This window comes from Gossypium hirsutum, chromosome D13 (assembly GCF_007990345.1).
Source record: "Gossypium hirsutum isolate 1008001.06 chromosome D13, Gossypium_hirsutum_v2.1, whole genome shotgun sequence".
NCBI lineage: Eukaryota > Viridiplantae > Streptophyta > Magnoliopsida > Malvales > Malvaceae > Gossypium > Gossypium hirsutum.
The window spans coordinates 37,626,507-37,647,086 of record NC_053449.1 but is presented as its reverse complement, the minus strand read 5'-3'; the positions used below and the strand labels follow the sequence as shown (position 1 = coordinate 37,647,086).

Genomic DNA, 20,580 nt, shown 5'->3' with positions numbered 1-20,580 from the left:
GCAGCAAGCAAAAGAACATAAAAAATGGACTCACTTGATCAAGAAATAGAATGGTTTAAAACCTCTTAAACCGATTGGAAGAATGGGCTATAAATTAGATGAGAAGGTATACATGAATCATAGGGACAGTTTCAAGTTTAGCTGAACTTACCTTCTGGTTTGTTCTTTGTAAGCTGCTGGTTATGGAAATAGCCGAGTTCCCAGTGCTATCTAATGTTGAAACCTCAATTTGGTATCTTATTTATCTAAAACAAAAAGTAATGGTAGAATTCTAAAAAAGAAAAAAAAATACAAAAGCTATTGAATTAATAATTTACAAATAAATGAGATTTCCAATAGGTAGTTTATGACAAAGCTTTTGAACACTTATGAATCGGTATCTAAAAAAATGTCCTTTGAATCATCATCAGAATCAATATCTTCTTCCTTGACATCTTCATCCGAGTCTAATTCATTGTCAAAAAACGAATTAAGATACCATTTACAGTGATCGTTCAAATCAGTTTTGTTGGCATTGATTCGCCATTTCTGGTCTTCTATCATTTCCGGAGATAGTCCCCATTCTTGCAACTCTTCATCTGTGTGATGGATTGCTAGGCTATATTCTCCACCACATCCCAACTCCATAACTCGAATCTCGCAATTGCCGGGATTATATAACCTTTCGAACTGCTCTACTGTCCATTTGAACCACTTCATTAGAAAAACCCGTGAGGCTAGACCGTGTGAGATTATTATCAGATTCAAGTCTTGAGAAGGATCATTGTTAAGCCTATTCAAGTCTATATCTCTCCAAAGAGATTCCAGAAAACCTGTAAAATATACTGCTTTCATCAATCCAAATCAAAATCAAAATCAAAGCCATCTGTTCTAAGGCTCATTCTCAAAGGACTAAGATTAAAGAACAAGAAAGATTTATCCCTTTATCTGATTTAAACATTGTATACAACATATAAAGCAAAATAAATCAAAGCCAGAGATTATTATCATAATCTAGTTGTAAAAGAGTCTCACATCACATCTGGTTCAATTCTACTTTCCCAACCTTAAACCTTTTGAAGTCGGTAGACACTGTTAACTCCCTCAAGTTCTATAAGATGAAATGACAAATCAAGCAAACCTGAGACTCATCCTAGTTGGTTCGTGCAACCACTTGACATCTAGCAAGTCCGAGATTCAAATTCCAACATCTACAACCCTTTCCCCATTCCCAGGCTAAGGCTTCCTTGGCGTCAAAAAAATGTGAAATCAAGAAGTCCAACCAATGCAAATGATTTCCAGAAAGTTACTCTAAACAGGCATATACAAACAATAAAAGAAAAATGAAATTATTAATCCAAATAAAAAATCTTGACTAAGATAGCACCTAAATCCAATCTTTTGAAGGGGGTTGGGGGGAGCTGTCTGGACTGATTCCCTACATTGGAATAACATTTTGAAAACGCCATTTTTGTGCAGAGATTTGTTAAGATCAGGAAAAATAAACATACATATATAAATCTATGCTCATAAATAGTTAAGGAAGCAATAGACCAGAGTCTTGTATATGCAGTTCAATGTTTCATTCGTTTCACCATAATCAAAACAAGAACCCAGTTTTTCTCGGAAGTTCTTTGCTTTCAAGGTTTCAAAACAAGCCATTATATTATTCCGAGAAGTATTTCTTTTAAACAAAAGCAACAAACAGTACAGACCCATTTCAAAATAACCAATTTTCTCAATGGAAACTTGATTCCCAAAGCACCCTCCTAAGCAAAAAATGCCAAGTTTCCATTAAAAAGAAAGCAAAACTGGTGATGAAGAAGAACATACTGGAAACTCGATCAAAAACATCTGCAGCAGATTCACCTTCAGGGAACCTATAAAAAAACCTCCCAAATTTTTCCCTTGTTTCTTTTGTGGCCTTCATCCTTTCCTCCACCTGAAAATTCCCAAAATCCTGTTCTCTAATCCTACACTCTTCCCTCACCCCAATCACCCTTTTCTTCGAAAACGATTTCCCGATTTCCCGTAGCGTGGATCGGGTGCGCTCGTAAGGAGACACGTAGAAGTAGACCCGCCAATCTTGGGAAGACCCATGGCTCGAAATGAGGTCCCGGAGGCGGGAACCAGCGAGCCGGGCTTGGGCTCGGCCATGTTCGGTTAAGGAGATCTTGTGGTCGGGGATTGTTGAGTAGGCCGAGGTGTCTTTGTTGCCTTCCGACTCACCATGTCGGACTAGGATAATGTGTTTCGGTAACATCTTCAAGTTCTGGATCTTTTCTTTTTGTTTTGCTTCAACATTCTTCATTTCCAATTGACAAATTTTACCATTTTCTCATACTTGCTTCGCTAATGCATATGCTTTGTCATTGTTTTGTTGGGAAAATTATAAAGGAGCTTCACTGGTCCATTTATTTATTGAGTGAATCAATTGAGGTCAAAACAGTCATTAGCATCACATCACGGGGAACATTGATTTCGTAGGTCCCTAAGAATATCGTGGGGGAAGCTCAAATGTTCTTTCAAAGGCCATTTTATAATCCCAAAAATACCCATATGAGGAGCACGTGTTCTGTTATCTAGTATTTTGGGAAAACATTTCATGAGCCCAACAAAAAAAAACAATGTGCAACTTTAACCTTGTTAGATGTTGAATCAAAAACACAAAGATCAAAACTTTCTAAGTTATTATCTAAAGTAAAAATCATGATAGGCTAAATCTGAGATCATTATTTAACAAAATCCAGTTCTGGTTTCAATCAATATTCTGAAAATCTCATCCTATCCCGAGGAACAAAAAAGAAGACGACATCCCATCTACCAAAAGGAACAAAAAAGATAAAAGAGAAAAAAAAGAGCCTTTTCTTATTGAAGATTCTTGCTGCTGCATTGATTTGGCGATTAAGAGACGGGTTTATGGAAATGGGTTGTCTTGTTTTTTTCATAATAATTGACTGAAGCCAACCATGAAGTATTTTCGATGCTCATCGATGGTAAAATCATGAAGAACTTGTTCTACTCAAAGAAACTTTTATGATAGGTGATTTTGTTGGGTGTATATTATTTTGGCTCTAATTGGGTGTCAAAGATTCAATATTGCACTGATGAGTTCCGGATTTCAGTTATGGTACAACTACAATGAAGATGTTTATGATTAAAAGGAGAGGTAATTATTATGGGGAAGTTCCTCATTGGATTTGTATTGCCTCAGCTTCTTTTGACAGGTATGCTTTAACCACTCCAATTTCATTAGCAAAATTTTTCGTTCCGCATGTTTTCTTATCAGAGAAATTTAATGTGGATTCGATTTCTTTCAAAATGTTACTAATTCAAGAGAATGAAAGCTGCAAAATATTTCCATATCTGTAAGTGAAATGTTTTTATGAATAGATACTGTTAAGTCTAAGAATGCAGTAGAAAAAAGAGCATTTTTTATATGAATGCCTCATAACGCTGGTAATTTAGCTCGAAGGGTTAGCTAAGCGAAAACCTAGTAAATGTTAAAGCAAAATTGGTAAAACTGTGAACTATTTTCTTCCCTTTTTTTTTCTTTTTCTTAAACTCTTCCTTTTGCAGCTGCTTTGCTGAATCGGAGTTTGATATCTCTGGTTGATCTGTTAGCCTTTCTCCTCATTCAATATGCAGCTCCAGAAATAGGTAAACCGTCTAGTTTGTTTCTGTACCATGCTGTTAATCATGACATTTTTCTTGCAATGTAGATTAACAAAGGATTATCTCTCCCTTTTCTGGGATTATTTAAGTCCTACCTTAGCTTAATGACTAGCTCTCCTTGGCCAGCTGAGATTACCAAACCCAAGTTCTTAGTATGTACTTGTATTTGGATTTACATTTGTGAACTCATTTCTAGACGTAAGTAGGTTCCTTTAGATTTTATAAAAGCAACCATGGTTAGCATGGAATTTCTAGTTAGTTCAACTTGTCTTTCTTTATGTGGTACATTCTCTATTCGTTTGGACTTTTTCATTTCGATGATGTCAACTGTTAGAGCAGTTCATAAGACAGAAATAGTGAGCCATATTCTAGATTCCATTCCTTTAATCATTAGTTCTTAAGAGCATTTTGATTCATGACATAAATGATCAAAAGAGAGATCAAATATTCCAATTTCTAAAGCTAGAGTTTCTAAGTAAGTATTTTTGGTGTGTGATAGGTTTTCAGTTTCCAAGGCAATCTCTCTTATCATGGTACACACTTATCTTTTCGTCACTAACTATTCTATCACATGCCATATTTTACATTGTTTGGGTTGTGAAAGGAGACCAGTGGAGCATTTCTGATGCTCAATGGGCAAAGCTAATCGGTTTTGTAAGGTAAAATCTAACACAAGAAATATGCTTTGTGTTTTTCCTTTTATATATTTTACACATTAATCTGAAATAAATTCTGCAGAGATCAGTCTTCGAGCTTTCCATCTTTAATATATTTCTTGATGGTACAAGTACTAGCAGCTTTAGTTGCGTTACTTGAAATAAGCGGCAGTAGGTTTGGCTTGGATTCACAGAGTGATTCATTTTGGGGTCATTTATATTCCTTTGTACTACAAATAGGTTTGTTATGCAGTACACCTCTCATATTACCAATCTCCTAATTTCTTTATATCTATTTTGTTTTCTGTTCAGGTTTCATATATTTTTTGGGTTTACCCTTCTTTTTTATTTAAAAAAAAGATACTTAGCACTTTAGTTAATAATAAGTATACCTACTAGTTTAATAGACCATAGGGCTTCTTGTTTGATTCTGAAAGTACCAAAACTTGATGCTTTCTTCTTGGATAGCCAGTGTAATGAATCCATTACTGATATGGTTTCTTTTAGCTTACACGAGCATCTAAGAAAATATTGAATTTGAGTTAAATCCAGTTTTATTATTAAGAAAGTCAATAGGTACTGTTTGTAACGAGTTGGTAGTAAAAAGCATTCTACATCAATCAGCTTTTGTATTAAATCACTTGAGTTCTTTGATTGTGTTTGCTGTAATCAGGATTTGTTACATTGTTGATTTCTCCCATTCATGTAATTACGTTTGCATTAGATGTTGACTTGAAGCCATTGTCCTATTTTTTTTTTTCATTGAAGGTTCCCATCTCAGGGTTTTATGCTGCTTATTGTTGCCTGCTGTACAACTTGTTGTTGGAATTAGTCATCCCTCTTGGGCATCTTTACCATTTTTTATTTGTAGTAGTATTGGACTTGTTGATTGGTCTTTAACAAGCAACTTTCTTGGCCTTTTCAGGTAAGCATCTTATAATTCCTATGGCTAGAGATCAGATTACAATTACAGTTCAGTTAGCATTTAATGTTATCTGGTTTACTGATTGATTTATATTTTTGGTCTGGTTTCAAAGATCTTGGCGGTACCTTTTGTTGTATGCTGGCTTGAACATTGTCTTGCTCTACATATACCAACTCCCTGTCGAGTATTCTGGGATCTTTAAGTGGCTAGCTGATTTTATTGGAATCTATAAGATATCTGCTAAATCGGAGTGGTCAGAAATTTGTTCTGGTCTTTCTCTTATAGTCTTTTACATCATTGTGAGTATAACTTACAGCTAAACTTCAAAGCTGTTGTTTCCTTCATTTTTTTATTATCGCTAATCTTTCTGTAACTCTTAATTCTTTCTCAGCTATCTTGGATTAGATGTGATCTTATGGAAATGGATTTCATCATGTCGGCGAGAGCAAGCAGCTTGACTAGGCAACTTCTTCCTTCAAAGCATTCATTCTTTATTCGTGAATCAAGGTATTTAATTGGGGAGGTTTTCCAATTTGACTAACTTCAGTTTATTTTGATTTCTTCAGCACATTTTAGTTGGTTTTGGTATTGAAAATTTAATGGAACAGCAAAACATGGAACCATGCACACCTTGTATTTATAAGTTTGGTATTCAACATGATATAAGGTTGTTTTTATATTTATCATTGCATAACATGATAGGATTTGCATTGATATCTACAATTTTGACATCTCTCTCTCTCTCTCCCTGTGGAAAATGCTTTGCAGATCCGGTGTTAGGCACACTAATATTTTGTTAAGAGGACCAATCTTACGGACTTTCGGCATTAACTATTTTACTTATGGTTTTCTGGTAAGTATACTACATTTCTTTTCCTTTGTAGAACTTTCATCCCTTGTGTATTGATTGTGTTTACAATCATAATGTCTCTGGAACTACATACAGATGTGAACTAATGCAAATTCTATGCCATAAAATAGTAGTAATAAGAGTAATAAAACCCTAAAAATTTATAGATATGTCCCATGAGAACTATTCTCTTTTCAATCCTTACTGGCTATAGTAGGGACATCAATGGATCACAGGGTCAGTAGTCATGTTTTCCTTTTAATCTATCTCGTATGTCCGACAGGAACCATAGGGTTGGAGTGAACCTTTAGGTAATTTCTTTTCTTCGGACATATGGATCGAATTTATCTTACCTTCACAGAAGTTGTTTTGTGTTCTTAAGATTATTTACTGTTGAATATGGCAGATTTCCTTGCTTGCTCTTTCATTTTGGAGTTTCCACTTTGCAAGTCTCTATGCATTTGGACTTCTTGCGTATGTTGGCTATATTCTGTATGTCTTCCCCTCAATGTATCACTTGCATCGATTGAATGGCTTGCTTCTTGTTTTGATTCTCTTGTGGGCTGTTAGCACGTACATCTTCAACATAGCTTTCACGGTCCTTAATAAGGAGAAATGGCAGGTAGTATGCTAGATTATATTCTGCTGGTGGTGCAGATTGTTATAATTGTATAATCTTTGACATGATATGCTTGAGGAAATGCTTTCAGGACATGGAGATTTGGGAAACAATTGGGCTATGGCACTACCCTATCCCCGGATTTTATCTATTGGCACAATTTAGCCTCGGGGTTCTTGTTGCATTGAGTAATCTTGTTAACAATTCCGTTTTCCTGTACTTGTCTGACAGAGATGGGCCATCTTCTAGTGATGATTCCTCTTTAGATGGTGAGGAAACTATAATGTCCAAGTGTTTGGATTGATCACCTTCTCTTTGCCTTCGTTGGTTCTTTCCTAATATTCTTTAATAATCTGTATTACTTCCCAAGTCACCCTTTGTTGGACAATTGGAAGGCCAGACGTTTTGCTAATATTATCTTGATACCTCAACCACCATATTTACCCGGAAACCTTACTTAAACTATCATATCTTAACCCCAGTATCACTTCTTTAAACATTAAACTATTCTTTGATGTTTCTTGTTGTTATGCATCTAGTTTTATCTACCTGTTTCGATGTTTAATCTACAAGTTTCAAATTGGTTCTTAATTTCAGACACAGAGGAAACAAAAGTACTGATTGTAGCTACAATAGTATACGGACTGCGCAAAAGTTCTCGGGCTATGGTGCTGTTGCTATTGTTCCTTATTGCGTTAAACCCTGGTCTCATCCCTGCCTTATACAGTAAGATAAACCACTAACATTTTCTTAATTCTTTGTTCAATTTTCGACTATTTTCGGTTTGTTAGCCAAAGAATCTGCAATTTTATTGGAAAATAATATATTAGTACTAACTATGACCTTTCTGCTTTACATCTCAGTGGCTTTTTTCTTGATATTTCTATTAAGCCACCATGTAGGTACAAAAATACGGCAATGCTTAATTCTGTTATGTGAGGCACATTTCACACTGTTATATCTTCTTCAGCTTAATCTAATATCTTCTACCTTGGAGAAAAAAGGCTCGATTGCTGAGAAAATTCTTTCACAACTAGGTAAGTGTACTTAATTCTAATTTCCTTTATGATCTTGATGTGGATGATCAATGGCAGGAAAATATAATAGATTATTCAATACATATTAACATCTTTATAAGTAAATATTTGAAAAGAAATTCTAATATTACATTGGACGACTTCGTGTAGGTTCGTTTAATCATGCTAAGTCTGGGGACTTCCTGAAGATAGCTGTGCTTGCTTGCTTTTCTGCCATTCATAATCATGGGTTTGAAATGTTGCTCTCATTTTCAGCAATTGTTCAACACACTCCTTGCCCTCCAATAGGGTTTACCATCTTGAGAGCTGGTTTGCTCAAGTCTGTTATATTGACGGTTTATACCTCAAAATCAAGAAACCCCCCTGAAATTAACTTCTCTCATGGTATTACTCATTCGAGGTTGAAATATCCAACAATGCTTTGACCTTTCTCTACTTTGAAAAGGAGTATATTTCTACAAAGGGTCCCAAATCTTCATGGTTTTGATGATTTGGAATCCCAGACTATGTGTTCTCTTGTCTAAAGTAGAATATTTGGGATTGTAAAGTTGCCTAAGCGTGTGGCATCTATGAGCAGTTATGATTGACTATCCTTAGATTCATATTCTAAGTTTTGGTTTTAAGTAATGTGCAAAAACTTTATTTCTTTTCAATTATTCTAGTTTCTCAATATAAGCATCATCATGTATGCTGCATGATATATAAGAATCACTTATTATGGCAGCTATATGAATCTCCTTCGTACACATACAAACAGTTCACATATGCTTGTTTCGATCACGGTACCTGGAAAAAACTTGTTAATATTCTCATCCTTCTCTTTTTTTTTTTTTTGGATCTTACAGAGAGAAAAATAGGATCATATCTGAATACTATTGGCAAGACGTTTCTTTTGACATACCGATCATGTGGAACTTACATTGTCTTTCTCACGATCCTTCTTACAGTTTATATAGTAACGCCTAACTATTCTTCATTTGGTTACCTATTCTTCCTTCTAATGTGGATTACCGAAAGACAACTCGTAGGGAAGACAGTAAAGCGCCTTTGGCTACCGCTGAAAGTTTATGCCATTGCAGTGTTTGTGTTCATTTACGGGTTAAGTGCGTTCTCTTGGCTTCAGGAATGGTTGTCCAGATTAGTTAAACTTTCTTCTGCCTTCGGGTATAACCCGGAAGCTTCAATGTTGAAAAATATTTGGGAGTCCTTAGCTGTATTAGTTGTGTTGCAACTACATCGTTACGAGAGGAGGCAAAGCAAAACCTTCGCACCGAGGGATGGTGTGCCAGAAACTGATGCTTTTACTTTTCTCAAGCGCCTTCTAATTTGGCACAGTGAAAAGATACTGTATCTTACCATATTTTATGCATCTTTGTCACCGATCAGTGCATTTGGGTTTTCCTATCTTTTCGGTTTAGTTATTTGTGCGATTTCATTGAAAAACTCTCAGATCCCTTCAAAACTCTTTCTGGTTTATTCGGCATCACTTGTGATGATTGAATACCCTTTCCAGATGTGGGGTTACCAGGCTGAGATGTTCCCTGGTCAAAAACACCATTCGGTTTCGTTTTTCCTCGGCTTGCAGGTGTATGAACCCGGTTTCTTCGGTGTAGAATCTGGCTTGAGAGGGAAGGTGCTAGTTATTGTTGCGTGCATTCTGCAGCACAGTGTCTCTCAGTGGTTTGAAAAGATGCCGAGCAACTTTGAAAATGAAGGATGGTGGGACTCTTGTGGTTTGTTTATGTCAACTGAAATAGCCTCAAATGGTGACATGATTTTTACCAGAGGAAGAAAATGTTTAGATGCCAATCCGCTGTTAAGAAAAATGAAAAAGCCAAGAAGCTATTCGTGCCCATCTCTTAAGACTATCATTTTACGAGGTATGAATCCTGCAGGAGGCAGTGAAGGTAGAAACCATACAAATGGGCATTTGCAGGAAAGTTCCAAAGATAATCATAAATGGAAGAGAAAGCAAATTCATATGTTGAGAAAGGAGAGGCTGGAAATGCAAAAGGCTAGTCTGAAAGTTTATATCAAGTTCTGGGTGGAGAATATGTTTAATCTCTTCGGCCTCGAGATAAACATGATCGCATTGCTTCTTGCCAGCTTTTCTGTGCTGAATGCTATATCTTTGCTCTACATTGCATCTCTTGCCGCTTGCATTCTTTTACATCGGGACGCCATAAATAAACTTTGGCTAATATTTGTTTTCTTGTTTGCTTCCATTTTCACCCTCGAGTACATGGCTTTTTTGTTGAATCTGACTTCCTGGATGCATCTTTCCCCAACTAAGGCCAAAGCGCTTTGCAATGACTGTTGGAGAAGCTCCCATATTCATTTTGATTACTGCAAGAAATGCTGGCTAGGTATCTCTACCATGAAATGTTCTACATAGTTGGTCAATAGGAAAATTACTTCATCTATACATAGACAATTTGAAACTCAAAACAAGCAACTCGAATGGTTCTAGTTTCTGTTTCGAGCATCATAAGAGAGGATATATGTATATATATATTGTATACAAATGAGTAATCGTATTGCTTCAAAGGCATGAAGAATTTATATACTTGAAGTACTGTTTTCAAATAGATAAAGCAGTTTCTAGAAGTGATTATGAGTCAACCATTGTTAGCTTCATTGTTGCATTATAATCTTATGTTTTATTTACTTCAATGGTGAAACTATTTAACCAAAACTTTTTGCAGGTTTCATAGTAGATGAACCCAGAATGCTTATCAGCTATTACACAGTTTTCATGTTTTCATGTCTCAAACTTCATGCGGATCGCTTGTCGAGTCTCTCGGGGTTTCAGACATATAAAGAAATGATGTTTCACTCAAAACAAGTATCCGGTCTGAGTGATCTCTCGTTTGAAACAAAAGTCTTGTGGACATTTCTTGACTACCTGAGGCTTTACAGTTATTGTCACTTACTGGATCTTGTGCTTGCTTTAATTTTGATCACTGGAACACTAGAGTATGATGTTCTTCACCTTGGATACCTTGGATTTGCTCTAGTTTTCTTCCGGATTAGGCTTCAAATTCTAAAGAAAAAGAATAGCATCTTCAAATTCTTGCGGATTTACAATTTTGCTCTGATTGTCCTTAGTCTTGCATACCAGTCTCCTTTTGTAGGTGATTTTTGTGAGGGGAAATGTGAGCTGATAGATCGGATTAGCAAAGTGATCGGGTTGCATAAATACGGATTTCATGTTACATCTAGATTTGCACTTGTTGAGGTTATAATATTCATTCTGGTTTCACTTCAGTCATACATGTTTTCATCCTTGGAATTCGACTATGTATCGAAATATCTTGAAGCGGAAAAGATCAGTGCTTTAGTCCGTGAGCAGGAGAAGAGGGCTGCATGGAAGACTGCACATTTGCAACATATACGTAAATCCGAGGAGCAAAAGCGCATGCGTAATCTACAAGTTGAAAAGATCAAATCAGAGATGCTCAACTTGCTGATCCAACTTCATAGCTTGAGCACCACTAATTGCGGTAGCACCTTTCCTGAAGGCAAAATCAAAAGAAACAGGAACCTTTCGGTAAATTCAAATCCATCTCAGACTACCCCCAAAAAACGGGATGCTGATTTAGAGAGAAAGGATCTTAATGGAAGATTGGATTTGTTATCTAATCATGATATGAATGGATCTCCTACAAGTGAAAGAACTGTAGTTCTGTGTGAAGAGGACTCCAGACAGCAGTCAGTCAATTCACTGTTCGAGATTGATGAACTACACGAGACAGTTAATGGTAACATGTATTCCCATACAAAGCCTCAAGAAAAATACCAATCCAAGAGAAGTCCACTAGCATCAGCGGTACAACTGATAGGTGATGGAGTTTCACAGGTGCAGTCTCTTGGTAGTATGGCAGTCATGAATCTCGCAAGCCTCTTAAACATTGAACATGAAAAACTGGATTCATACTATCATTCTTCAGATGATGAGGTATATTACGAGGTAGAGAATCATGATTTTGGTGGTGAACATATTGAACGAACGCATTCAATGCTATCTGATAGTGATAGGAACATGTTTAATGTTGCGCGCCGACAAATCAAGATCATCTTCCACCATATTTGGGACCAAATGAGATCAAATAACAATGTTGTTTGCTACTGTTGCTTTATTCTGATTTTCCTATGGAATTTTAGCCTGCTTTCCATGGTTTATCTGGTTGGTCTCTTCTTGTATGCTCTCTGTGTAAATACCGGTCCGAGCCACATGTTCTGGGTTATTATGCTAATTTACACTGAGGTCTGTATTTTGCTTCAATACTTATATCAAATCATCATTCAACATTTTGGGATGATTTTCAAAGCCGGATTGTTTCGGGAGTTGGGATTTCCGGTGTGCAAGAACATGTCATCTTTTGTGATCAGCCATTGGCCTCTTTTTTTAGTGTATTTGTTTACTCTCTTACAGTATGCCATAACTGCCAGTGACGGCGAATGGACTGCGACAGCCGAGTTCAGCTTTACTAGAAAAAATCACTACCAGGAAATTGCTGCATATGATTTTGGATTCTTTAGGAGATTAAAGGGACTGCTTTTACATTTAAGAAACGTGATGGAAGTGTTGATTCGAAATCTTTACAGGTACTGGATATCCTTAACACAGGAATCCGAAACTCCTCCTTACTTTGTGCAGCTATCTATGGAAGTCAACTTACCACCAGGGGATGGCATTCAACCTGAGATGATTGAATCGAAAATGAACAAGTTGCTGAAGATCATGCATGACAGAAGATGCAGAGACAACCTCAACATTTATCCTGCAAGTAGAGTTCGAGTTCAAAGCATTGAACGAAGTCCAGAAAATGATAACATTGCCCTGGTTGTTTTTGAGGTGTTATATGCCTCCCCTTCAGGAGATTCTTCCTTCAAAGAAGGGCAAAGGTCGTTAACCCCGTCCGCTGATGTAACTAGTGAGATTCTAGAAGCCTACCATGCCGATATTTTTAGAGAACTACGGTTCCCTTACACTATACTTTCTGTAATCGGTGGAGGTAAGAGAGATATAGACCTATACGCCTATGTATTTTGTGCAGATCTAGTTGTCTTCTTCTTGGTGGCAATTTTCTACCAATCTGTCATAAAAAATAGCAGTGAGTTCCTTGAAGTTTATCAGCATGAAGATCAATTCCCAAAAGAGTTCGTGTTTATCTTAATGGTATTCCTCTAACCACAGAATTTTTCTTCAAGAAAACGTTGAGCATTTCTTAAAAAGAAATCGTTTTTTCAGTGCTTGTATGACTCAGTTCAATCAATGGTATAAACAAGCATAATCTCATACTGGAATTCTTGATGTTGAAGTTATTTATTTACCATTGATGTAATGTTCATGATTTAAATGGTTAGATCTCTGAAATGAATACAAAATTTCTTCTTATTACAGGTTATCTTTTTCTTGATAGTGCTGGATCGCGTCATTTACCTTTGTTCATTTGCCACTGCGAAAGTTATATTCTATCTTTTCACTCTTTTCCTCTTCACATACTCTGTCACGAACTATGCTTGGCAAATGGAGCCTTCGGACAAACATGCCGGAAAGTTTGCGCTTCGTGCTATTTACCTCACGAAGCTGATTTCCCTGGCTTTGCAGGCCATACAAATCCGATTCGGGATTCCAAATGAAAGCAATCTGTACAGGCAATTCTTAACAAGTAGCATTTCTCAAACTAATTTCTTGGGTTTCCGAATTTATCGTGCTCTCCCTTTCCTTTATGAACTTCGATGTGTTCTTGATTGGTCTTGCACAACTACATCTTTAACCATGTATGATTGGTTGAAGGTAAGTGTATCACGTAGAAATAGCTTATGTTATTGTTGTACAACCCTGAAATCTTTGCATTGTTCCTTCAAGAAACTCGTATGCTCTGATTGTTTTTGGATCTAATATTAGCTTTCTATCTAGTTGGAAGATATCCATGGAAGCTTGTTTCTTGTCAAATGTGATGCGGATCTAAATAGAGCTAAACACCAGCAAGGAAAAAAGCAGACAAAGCTAACTAAATTTTGCAGTGGCATTTGCTTATTCTTCATACTGATTTGTGTCATATGGGCCCCTATGCTGGTAAGAATTGAAAACTATACATTCTTTTTTGTTGTCCTGTAAATTAAATTCCGGATTTGTTAGAAGAACTCTAGCAACAGCTACTCATCTATACAGTTTGGGGTTTGCTTGTATTGTGCTTTTCAAGATGTACAGCAGCGGTAACCCGACAAATATTGCAAACCCCATAAGAGAAGCCAGTGTGCAGATTGATATAAAGACGAGCAGCGGAAGGCTTACATTGTTTGAGACCACTTTGTGCGAAAGGATCTCATGGAACAAAGTAAAACACGAACATATCGATCTTGATCCACAAGGCTACTTAGACAATTATAATGAAGTGGACATTCAACTGATATGTTGCCAACCTGATGCAAGCAAAGTATGGCTTGTTCCCCCAGTGGTCCAAGCCCGATTTATCGATTCCCTCCAACAGAGCATGGACATTGTTTTCTCTTGGCAATTCAGGAGAGATAGACCGAAAGGGAAGGAAGTTGTGAAACATCAATTACTTGTTGCTGATCATGATCTTCCTAAATCTGCAGAAGTGATGCAAGTTCTTAATGGTACTGCTAATAGTTTCAGAATGTTTAACATCTATCCAAGATATTTCCGGGTTACTGGTTCTGGAGATTTGCGGTTTCTTGAACAGTCGGTATGTCCTTGATTCTGGTCATTTAGATTCATTATCAGCTTTTTGTTGAGATAACAGTAAACATGATAGTTTTTACAGGTTGAAAAGGTTAGTGGGGATCTTGTTCTCAATCATGGAAATCCAGAATGGTGGTCTTTTCAGGACATTGATGTATCAGGTGGAACTGGATGCTGTGAGTTTGCTGGACCAGTGGCCATAATTGTATCCGAGGAAACACCTCGTAAGTTCTGAAGCTCTTCATTTTGCTTGAAGTAACAGTGTTTGATCCCTTTATCTAACACATATTCAAAAAAGAGCGTTGAAATATGACCTTCGAAGAATCCTCCAAATACATGAAAGAACTTTACAACAATGAATATATTCATATCGGATATATACCCATATCCTGAGCCCTAACATAGAAAGTAACTATCAAGATCTACATGCAAAATGCCTATGAAAGTTGTTCAATCATTTTTATTTGGATTAATTTCCCTTTATTTTTCATTATATGTATGGTTGGATTTGTATGCTTGTTCAGAGGGCATTCTTGGGGATACATTGAGCAAATTTAGCATTTGGGGTCTTTACATTACTTTTGTGCTAGCTGTTGGCCGTTTCATCAGACTACAATGTTCTGATCTCAGAATGAGAATACAAGTTGAGAACCTTCCTTCTTGTGACAGGTATGCATGTATATATGTATATCATGTATGTATATACCCTTTTATTCATTTCAAACTGATGTCATACTGAATCTACGTTGTTCTGACTATTTTTTTTTTATCTTCAATACCTATGTCCTATGCTTGCCGAGTATGTATGCATGCATGCAAGCATATATTTATGTTGGTACATTTACCCTTTTATTCTTTTCAGACCCATGTCACTCTGAATCTATGTTGTACTGGACATGTGTGCATGCATGTATGTTAGTGTATATACTCTTTTATTCATTTCAGACAAATGTCACACTGAATCTATTTTGGTCTGGACATGTAATCATGCATAGCAGACATACTGCATGTATGTATGTATATCGAACAGGGATATAAAGATAGCTCTCCGAATACATAGAAAAAACTATAGTTAAGTTGAATAGATCTGTATGTAACACATATCCGTATCTAAAATTTGCGCACGAATTCAAAGTTACGAAGCTGAATGTTTTAAAGTTATGTTGGTACAGGTTGCTTGCAATCTGTGAGGACATATATGCTGCAAGAGCTGAGGGTGAGCTTGAGGTTGAAGAGGTTCTTTACTGGACACTAGTCAGCATTTATCGATCTCCACACATGCTGCTCGAGTACACTAAGCCTGACTAATTACGTACCATCCTCACCAATTCAACCCAATTTTTATTACAGTTGCGACTTTTTTTCAAGCATTGTTCAGTGTTGATTCTAAAATAAGCTTCTTTTTTTTTTTTTTTGGATTGGGTGAAGGTATTCATTCAAAAGGCTGACTTAATTATCTTGTAATAAATTATTGCAAGATAAAAAGAAAAAATATATATATAGAAGTTCGAATGGTCAACTTTTACTATTAGTCCTTGTATCATGCATAAGTTTTGAGTTTAGTCCTTGTACTTTAATTTAGCAAATTTTAATTCTTGTATTTTTCATTAGTATTGTACTAAGGGTAATGTTGTAGATTTAGCTTATGTTCAACTTGATCAATCTTAATCTTTATAATTTTCGAATTTTAAAATCTTAATCTTGACACAAATGACAACTTTCAAATCCATTAACTAACTTTTTTGTAAGTGACGTGAAAAAAAATTAAGGTCACATTACATTAGAAATCTAGTAATATGTTTGTCGCATAAGTTATATATATTTACAAAAAAAAGTAAGACTTAATAAATCTAAGTGCCACCATTTGTTCAAGATTGAAATTTTAAAATTGATCAAATTAAAATTGTTGTTGAACCATTTCTTTTTTGAAATTTTAATATTTTCGAGCTAATACTCAGCTTTAGCTAGACCATCTTCCATTCTACCACAAAATTCCTTAGCACCACATTTTTTTGACTTTTCCAACAGGAATTTGTCGACTATTTCAGTTGTTTGTGGAGGTTGAGGTACCACGGGAGGTATAATAAAGGGTGGAGGTTGTTGAGCCATAGGGTTGGTTTGCATAAATTTCGTGAACCATTGACCTATTAAACTGAATAAAACATTTTTAACTTCATTTTCAGACATTTTTGGAATTGGTAAATTATGAGTTGCTTCTTATTCATAGTCGAAACATTACTATTAACTTCTTCAGTGTCAGCACAATCAGTTTTTGCCGACATCTTTCAAATATAAAAGAGGAACAGGGGTTAGGTCGGATCAATCAATATCACACAATTACAGGTTTATATGACATGTAATTTCTAGACTTTAACATGCTACGTTTAGTTTGAGAATCGACTAAATCGTAGCTTTGATATCACTAAATGTAACATCCTTTATTTGGCCCGGTCACCGGACCTGAGTAAAGAGATGCCACAACTAAGTTCAACAAATCAATAAATTCATTATTAAACAAAAATTCTATTATTCATAAAGTAAATCACACATAATCAAACATATTAAGAATTTGAACTCTACAAGGACCTAATTGTGAAATCCAAGCTTGGAATAGGATTGATTTACAAAAAATTTAAAGATTTAAAGTGACTAGTGAAAATCCATATTTGGTATCGATACTAAATCGATACCTTTTTGAAAATCGATACCAAAATTGAATACTGTTTTCTTTACAAAATAATGGTATCGATAATTATTTTAGGGTATCGATATTTTAGGAAAAAATATCGATACTTAAATGAAAACCGATACCATTTTGGCATTCTGTTTGTTTTAAAACTGTTCATATGGTTAAGTATCAATACCAAATGCCAAAATATCAATACCTAGGTTTAAAATGGTAAAATCTCATCTTTAAAATTTCATTTCATGCCAAATTTTCCTATCACACAAAAGACAATATTGCTACCTATTCAAACACTTAAAAATCTGACCAATGTGCCCTCATTGACACCACAATTCAATATCCAAAACAAAATCACATTTCAAACTAAACTAGCTACTTTCAAGCTTCCAAGTACCTATAATATCTAACGCTAAGACTATCATTTTTATTCAACCCATTTACAACCAAAATACCATAACACAACTACTTACGTGAGACTTATGCTTACCAAAAACTAAAAGCATAAATACAAGCAAATTTATACAAATTACATCAAGTTCAAATCTATCATATGAAGTAAGTATTTAACCCTATAAAAACACACATATTACCTGCCATATAATCCAAAGTAAACATTCAAAAACTACCAAACGATATCTGGATAGTGTGATTTCTTCAAGTTGATCCGACCACCCAATTTGCACAAAACATAATCTGAAGAAAATAGAAGAAATAATACGGATAAGCTTTACTAGAGCTTAGTAAGTTCAAGTGAGGGGCTGTGACAAACGTGATGGTGGTAGAGATGTTGGTCAGCGTAGAGCTACTCGGGTGGTAATGGAGGTCTAGCCAGAGTTTACACTGTTAGAGAGCCTCGGACTAGAGAGGCCACGGATGTCATCGCAGGTACTTTCACACTACAGTCTTTTCCTTTTCTAGCTTTAGTTGATTTGGGTGCTACAAGATTGTTTATTCTGAGTGATGTAGTTAGAGAGTTAGGGTTTTCTGTAGAGACATCTAGGGTGGGTGTTACGGTTAAGAGCCCTCTAGGTGATAGTGTAGTGGCGGATCGGGTTTACTATCATTGTCCTCTAACGGTTCTGGGACAAGTGTTTCCTGTAGACCTTTTAGAATTGCTATTCTGGGGGTTCGATGTTATCCTTGGGATGGATTGGTTGACCGATCATCGAGTGAAGGTTGATTGTGAGGCGAATATGGTGACTTTATGTTGCGCAGATGGTTCTGAAGTTATTGTTGTTAGAGAGAAGTTCGAGTTACTTTCTAATGTGATTTCTTCGCTTAAAGCCGAGAAGTTGGTCCGAAAAGGTTGCGAAGTTTATCTAGCCTATGTCCTAAATGCTAATAGTAAAGAGTTGAGGTTGGATGAGATTCGAGTTGTCTGTGATTTTTTGGACGTGTTTCTTGAAAAGTTACCTGGTTTACCGCCGGATAGAGAAGTTGAGTTCGGTATTGAGCTTTATCCTAGTACAACTTTGGCGTCAATTGTGCCCTATCATATGACACCTAAGGAATTGAAAGAGTGAAAGCTTCAATTGCAAGAGTTATTGGACTGGGGTTTCATTTGACCGAGCGTGTCGCCGTGGGGAGCGTCAGTTCTGTTTGTGAAGAATAAAAATGTGACTTTGAGGTCGTGCATTGATTGTTGCCAGCTTAATAAGTTGACCATCAATAAGAAGTATCCACTTCCAAGGTGATCTGTTTGACCAATTTTGGGGAGCTTCAGTTTTTTCGAAGATTGATTTGAGGTCTGGGTACTATCAGTTGAAGGTGAAGGATGCTGATGTTATAAAGATGGCTTTTAAGACTTATTATGAACATTTCGAGTTTCTTGTCATGCCATTTGGGTTGATGAATGCACCTATCGCATTTATGGACATGATGAACCATGTATTCCATTCCTATTTGGATCGGTTTGTTGTGATTTTCATAGATGATGTATTGGTGTATTCTCGATCAGAGGATGAGCACGACAAGCATTTGAGAGTGGTTCTTCAAGTTTTGCGGGAGAAGTAGTTGTATGATAAATTAAGCAAGTGTGAGTTTTGGCTTCGTAAGGTAGTTTTTCTTGGTCATGTCATTTCAGTTGAGGGTATTTGGGTTGATCCGAAGAAGGTTGAGACGATCTTGGATTAGAAGCCACTGAGGACTGTGTCTAAGGTTAGGAGTTTTTTGGGCTTAACTGGTTACTATCGTCTTTTCGTCGAGGCTTTTTCGAGTATTGCTGTTCAGTTGACGAAGTTGCTTTAGAAGAACTCTGCCTTTGAGTGGACTGATGAGAGGCAGAATAGTTTTGAGAAGTTGAAGTCGATTTTGACTGAAGTGCCTGTATTGACACAGCCAGAATTTGGTAAGGAGTATGTTATTTTCAGTGATGCTTCTTACATGGGATTGGGTTGTGTGCTAATGTAGGAGGGAAAGGTAGTAGCCTATGTGTCGAGGCAGTTGAGACCGCATGAGTGTAACTATTCGACCCATGATCTGGAGTTGGCTTGTAACAATTTGAGAGTTAGTGGTGTTGGAAAGTGTGATTTGAGACCCATTTTTGTAAATCGAACTCGTAAATATTTTTATTAATATTTTTTAATAAAAAAATATTTACAGAGTTATATGTATTAAATGAATTGAATTTCGGTTAGATAATCTCGTTGATTTAGTGCTCAATTTAAGTATAAGGACTAAATCGCGTAAGTGGTAAAAGTGTGATTGTTATTAAATTAAAAGCTAAATTATAATTAAGGGATTTATCTAATAAATAAACCAATATATAAATGGTTACTATAGTGGTCAGTTATGATTTACATATGTGTTTAATATATTATAAAATTTTTAAGTAAAAATTTTATATTAATATATTAAATAAAATAAAAACAAACGGTAAAAAAAAATCTTAGTGGAGGGGAAGAGAAAGTTTCTTTCTCAATTAGCATGCAGAATTTGAAACAACAGGGAGAAGAAGAAGACAAAACAACCATGGGAGTTTAAGCTTTCAAGCTTTATTTGGGGTCGATTTCCTCAAGAAACTTGGTAATTTCCTTAAGTCTTGCATTAAGTTTTGTTCTCTTGGGAAAATGGGGCTGGACTGAAGGCTGGATGGAGGGAAAAACACCTCCTCCAGCTATGCAAATGAGATGTTTTGTGGTTAATTAGCTAAGGGAGAAGGACAAGGCAACAACAAGAAAGGAAAGGTGCTCACGCAAGGTTAGGCTCGATGTGGAATTTGGCCAGTAAGTTCATTTTATCTTTATTCTTGTTAGTTTGTTGTTCTTTTGGCTAGTAAATGAAATGAAATGAAGAAAATATTGGTGATTGTGGACTGTTGAATAAGCTGCTGTAGTATGCAAACATCATGCATGCTTACTAGTTTTTGGTTTGACTTTATGAGCTGAATGGTTGGATTGTTGTTGCCCAAATATTAAATTAAAATTTTTCAATTTGGTT

General features: G+C 36.0%; 2 protein-coding genes across 3 annotated transcripts; one reads left to right on the top strand and one right to left on the bottom strand.

Moving 5' to 3' along the window:
• Positions 1-300: 300 nt before the first annotated feature.
• LOC107919839 (phosphoglycerate mutase-like protein AT74) lies at positions 301-2,424 on the bottom strand. The gene is made up of 2 exons (XM_016849231.2): positions 1,813-2,424; positions 301-812 (listed from the first exon to the last, which is right to left on the bottom strand). The coding sequence occupies exons 1-2, from the start codon at positions 2,288-2,290 to the stop codon at positions 367-369; spliced, it is 924 nt and encodes a 307-aa protein (XP_016704720.2). The 5' UTR covers positions 2,291-2,424; the 3' UTR covers positions 301-366.
• Positions 2,425-2,582: 158 nt separating this feature from the next.
• LOC107919837 (piezo-type mechanosensitive ion channel homolog) lies at positions 2,583-16,056 on the top strand. 2 transcript variants are annotated; one of them, XM_016849228.2, is made up of 21 exons: positions 2,583-3,206; positions 3,559-3,639; positions 4,154-4,313; positions 4,393-4,550; positions 5,079-5,235; positions 5,348-5,534; positions 5,627-5,742; positions 6,004-6,088; positions 6,492-6,707; positions 6,796-6,973; positions 7,302-7,430; positions 7,568-7,741; positions 7,892-8,125; positions 8,587-10,107; positions 10,447-12,923; positions 13,149-13,544; positions 13,668-13,826; positions 13,954-14,460; positions 14,539-14,680; positions 14,981-15,125; positions 15,629-16,056. In XM_016849228.2, the coding sequence occupies exons 1-21, from the start codon at positions 3,158-3,160 to the stop codon at positions 15,762-15,764; spliced, it is 7,407 nt and encodes a 2,468-aa protein (XP_016704717.2). In that variant the 5' UTR covers positions 2,583-3,157; the 3' UTR covers positions 15,765-16,056. The 2 variants fall into 2 exon arrangements, with proteins under 2 accessions (XP_016704717.2, XP_040965677.1); XM_041109743.1 differs by having other exon boundaries at positions 14,530-14,680.
• The last annotated feature ends 4,524 nt before the right edge of the window (positions 16,057-20,580 follow it).

What these genes read in the sequence shown, in the direction of transcription:
- LOC107919839 (XM_016849231.2), bottom strand. Translation starts at nt 2,290, where the DNA reads ATGAAGAATGTTGAAGCAAAACAAAAAGAAAAGATCCAGAACTTGAAG. An exon ending in TGTTTTTGATCGAGTTTCCA is followed by an intron (nt 813 to 1,812) that starts GTATGTTCTTCT and finishes TATATTTTACAG; the next exon opens with GTTTTCTGGAATCTCTTTGG.
- LOC107919837 (XM_041109743.1), top strand. Translation starts at nt 3,158, where the DNA reads ATGGGGAAGTTCCTCATTGGATTTGTATTGCCTCAGCTTCTTTTGACA. An exon ending in ATTTTACTTATGGTTTTCTG is followed by an intron (nt 6,089 to 6,491) that starts GTAAGTATACTA and finishes TGAATATGGCAG; the next exon opens with ATTTCCTTGCTTGCTCTTTC. An exon ending in CTGCAAGAAATGCTGGCTAG is followed by an intron (nt 10,108 to 10,446) that starts GTATCTCTACCA and finishes AACTTTTTGCAG; the next exon opens with GTTTCATAGTAGATGAACCC.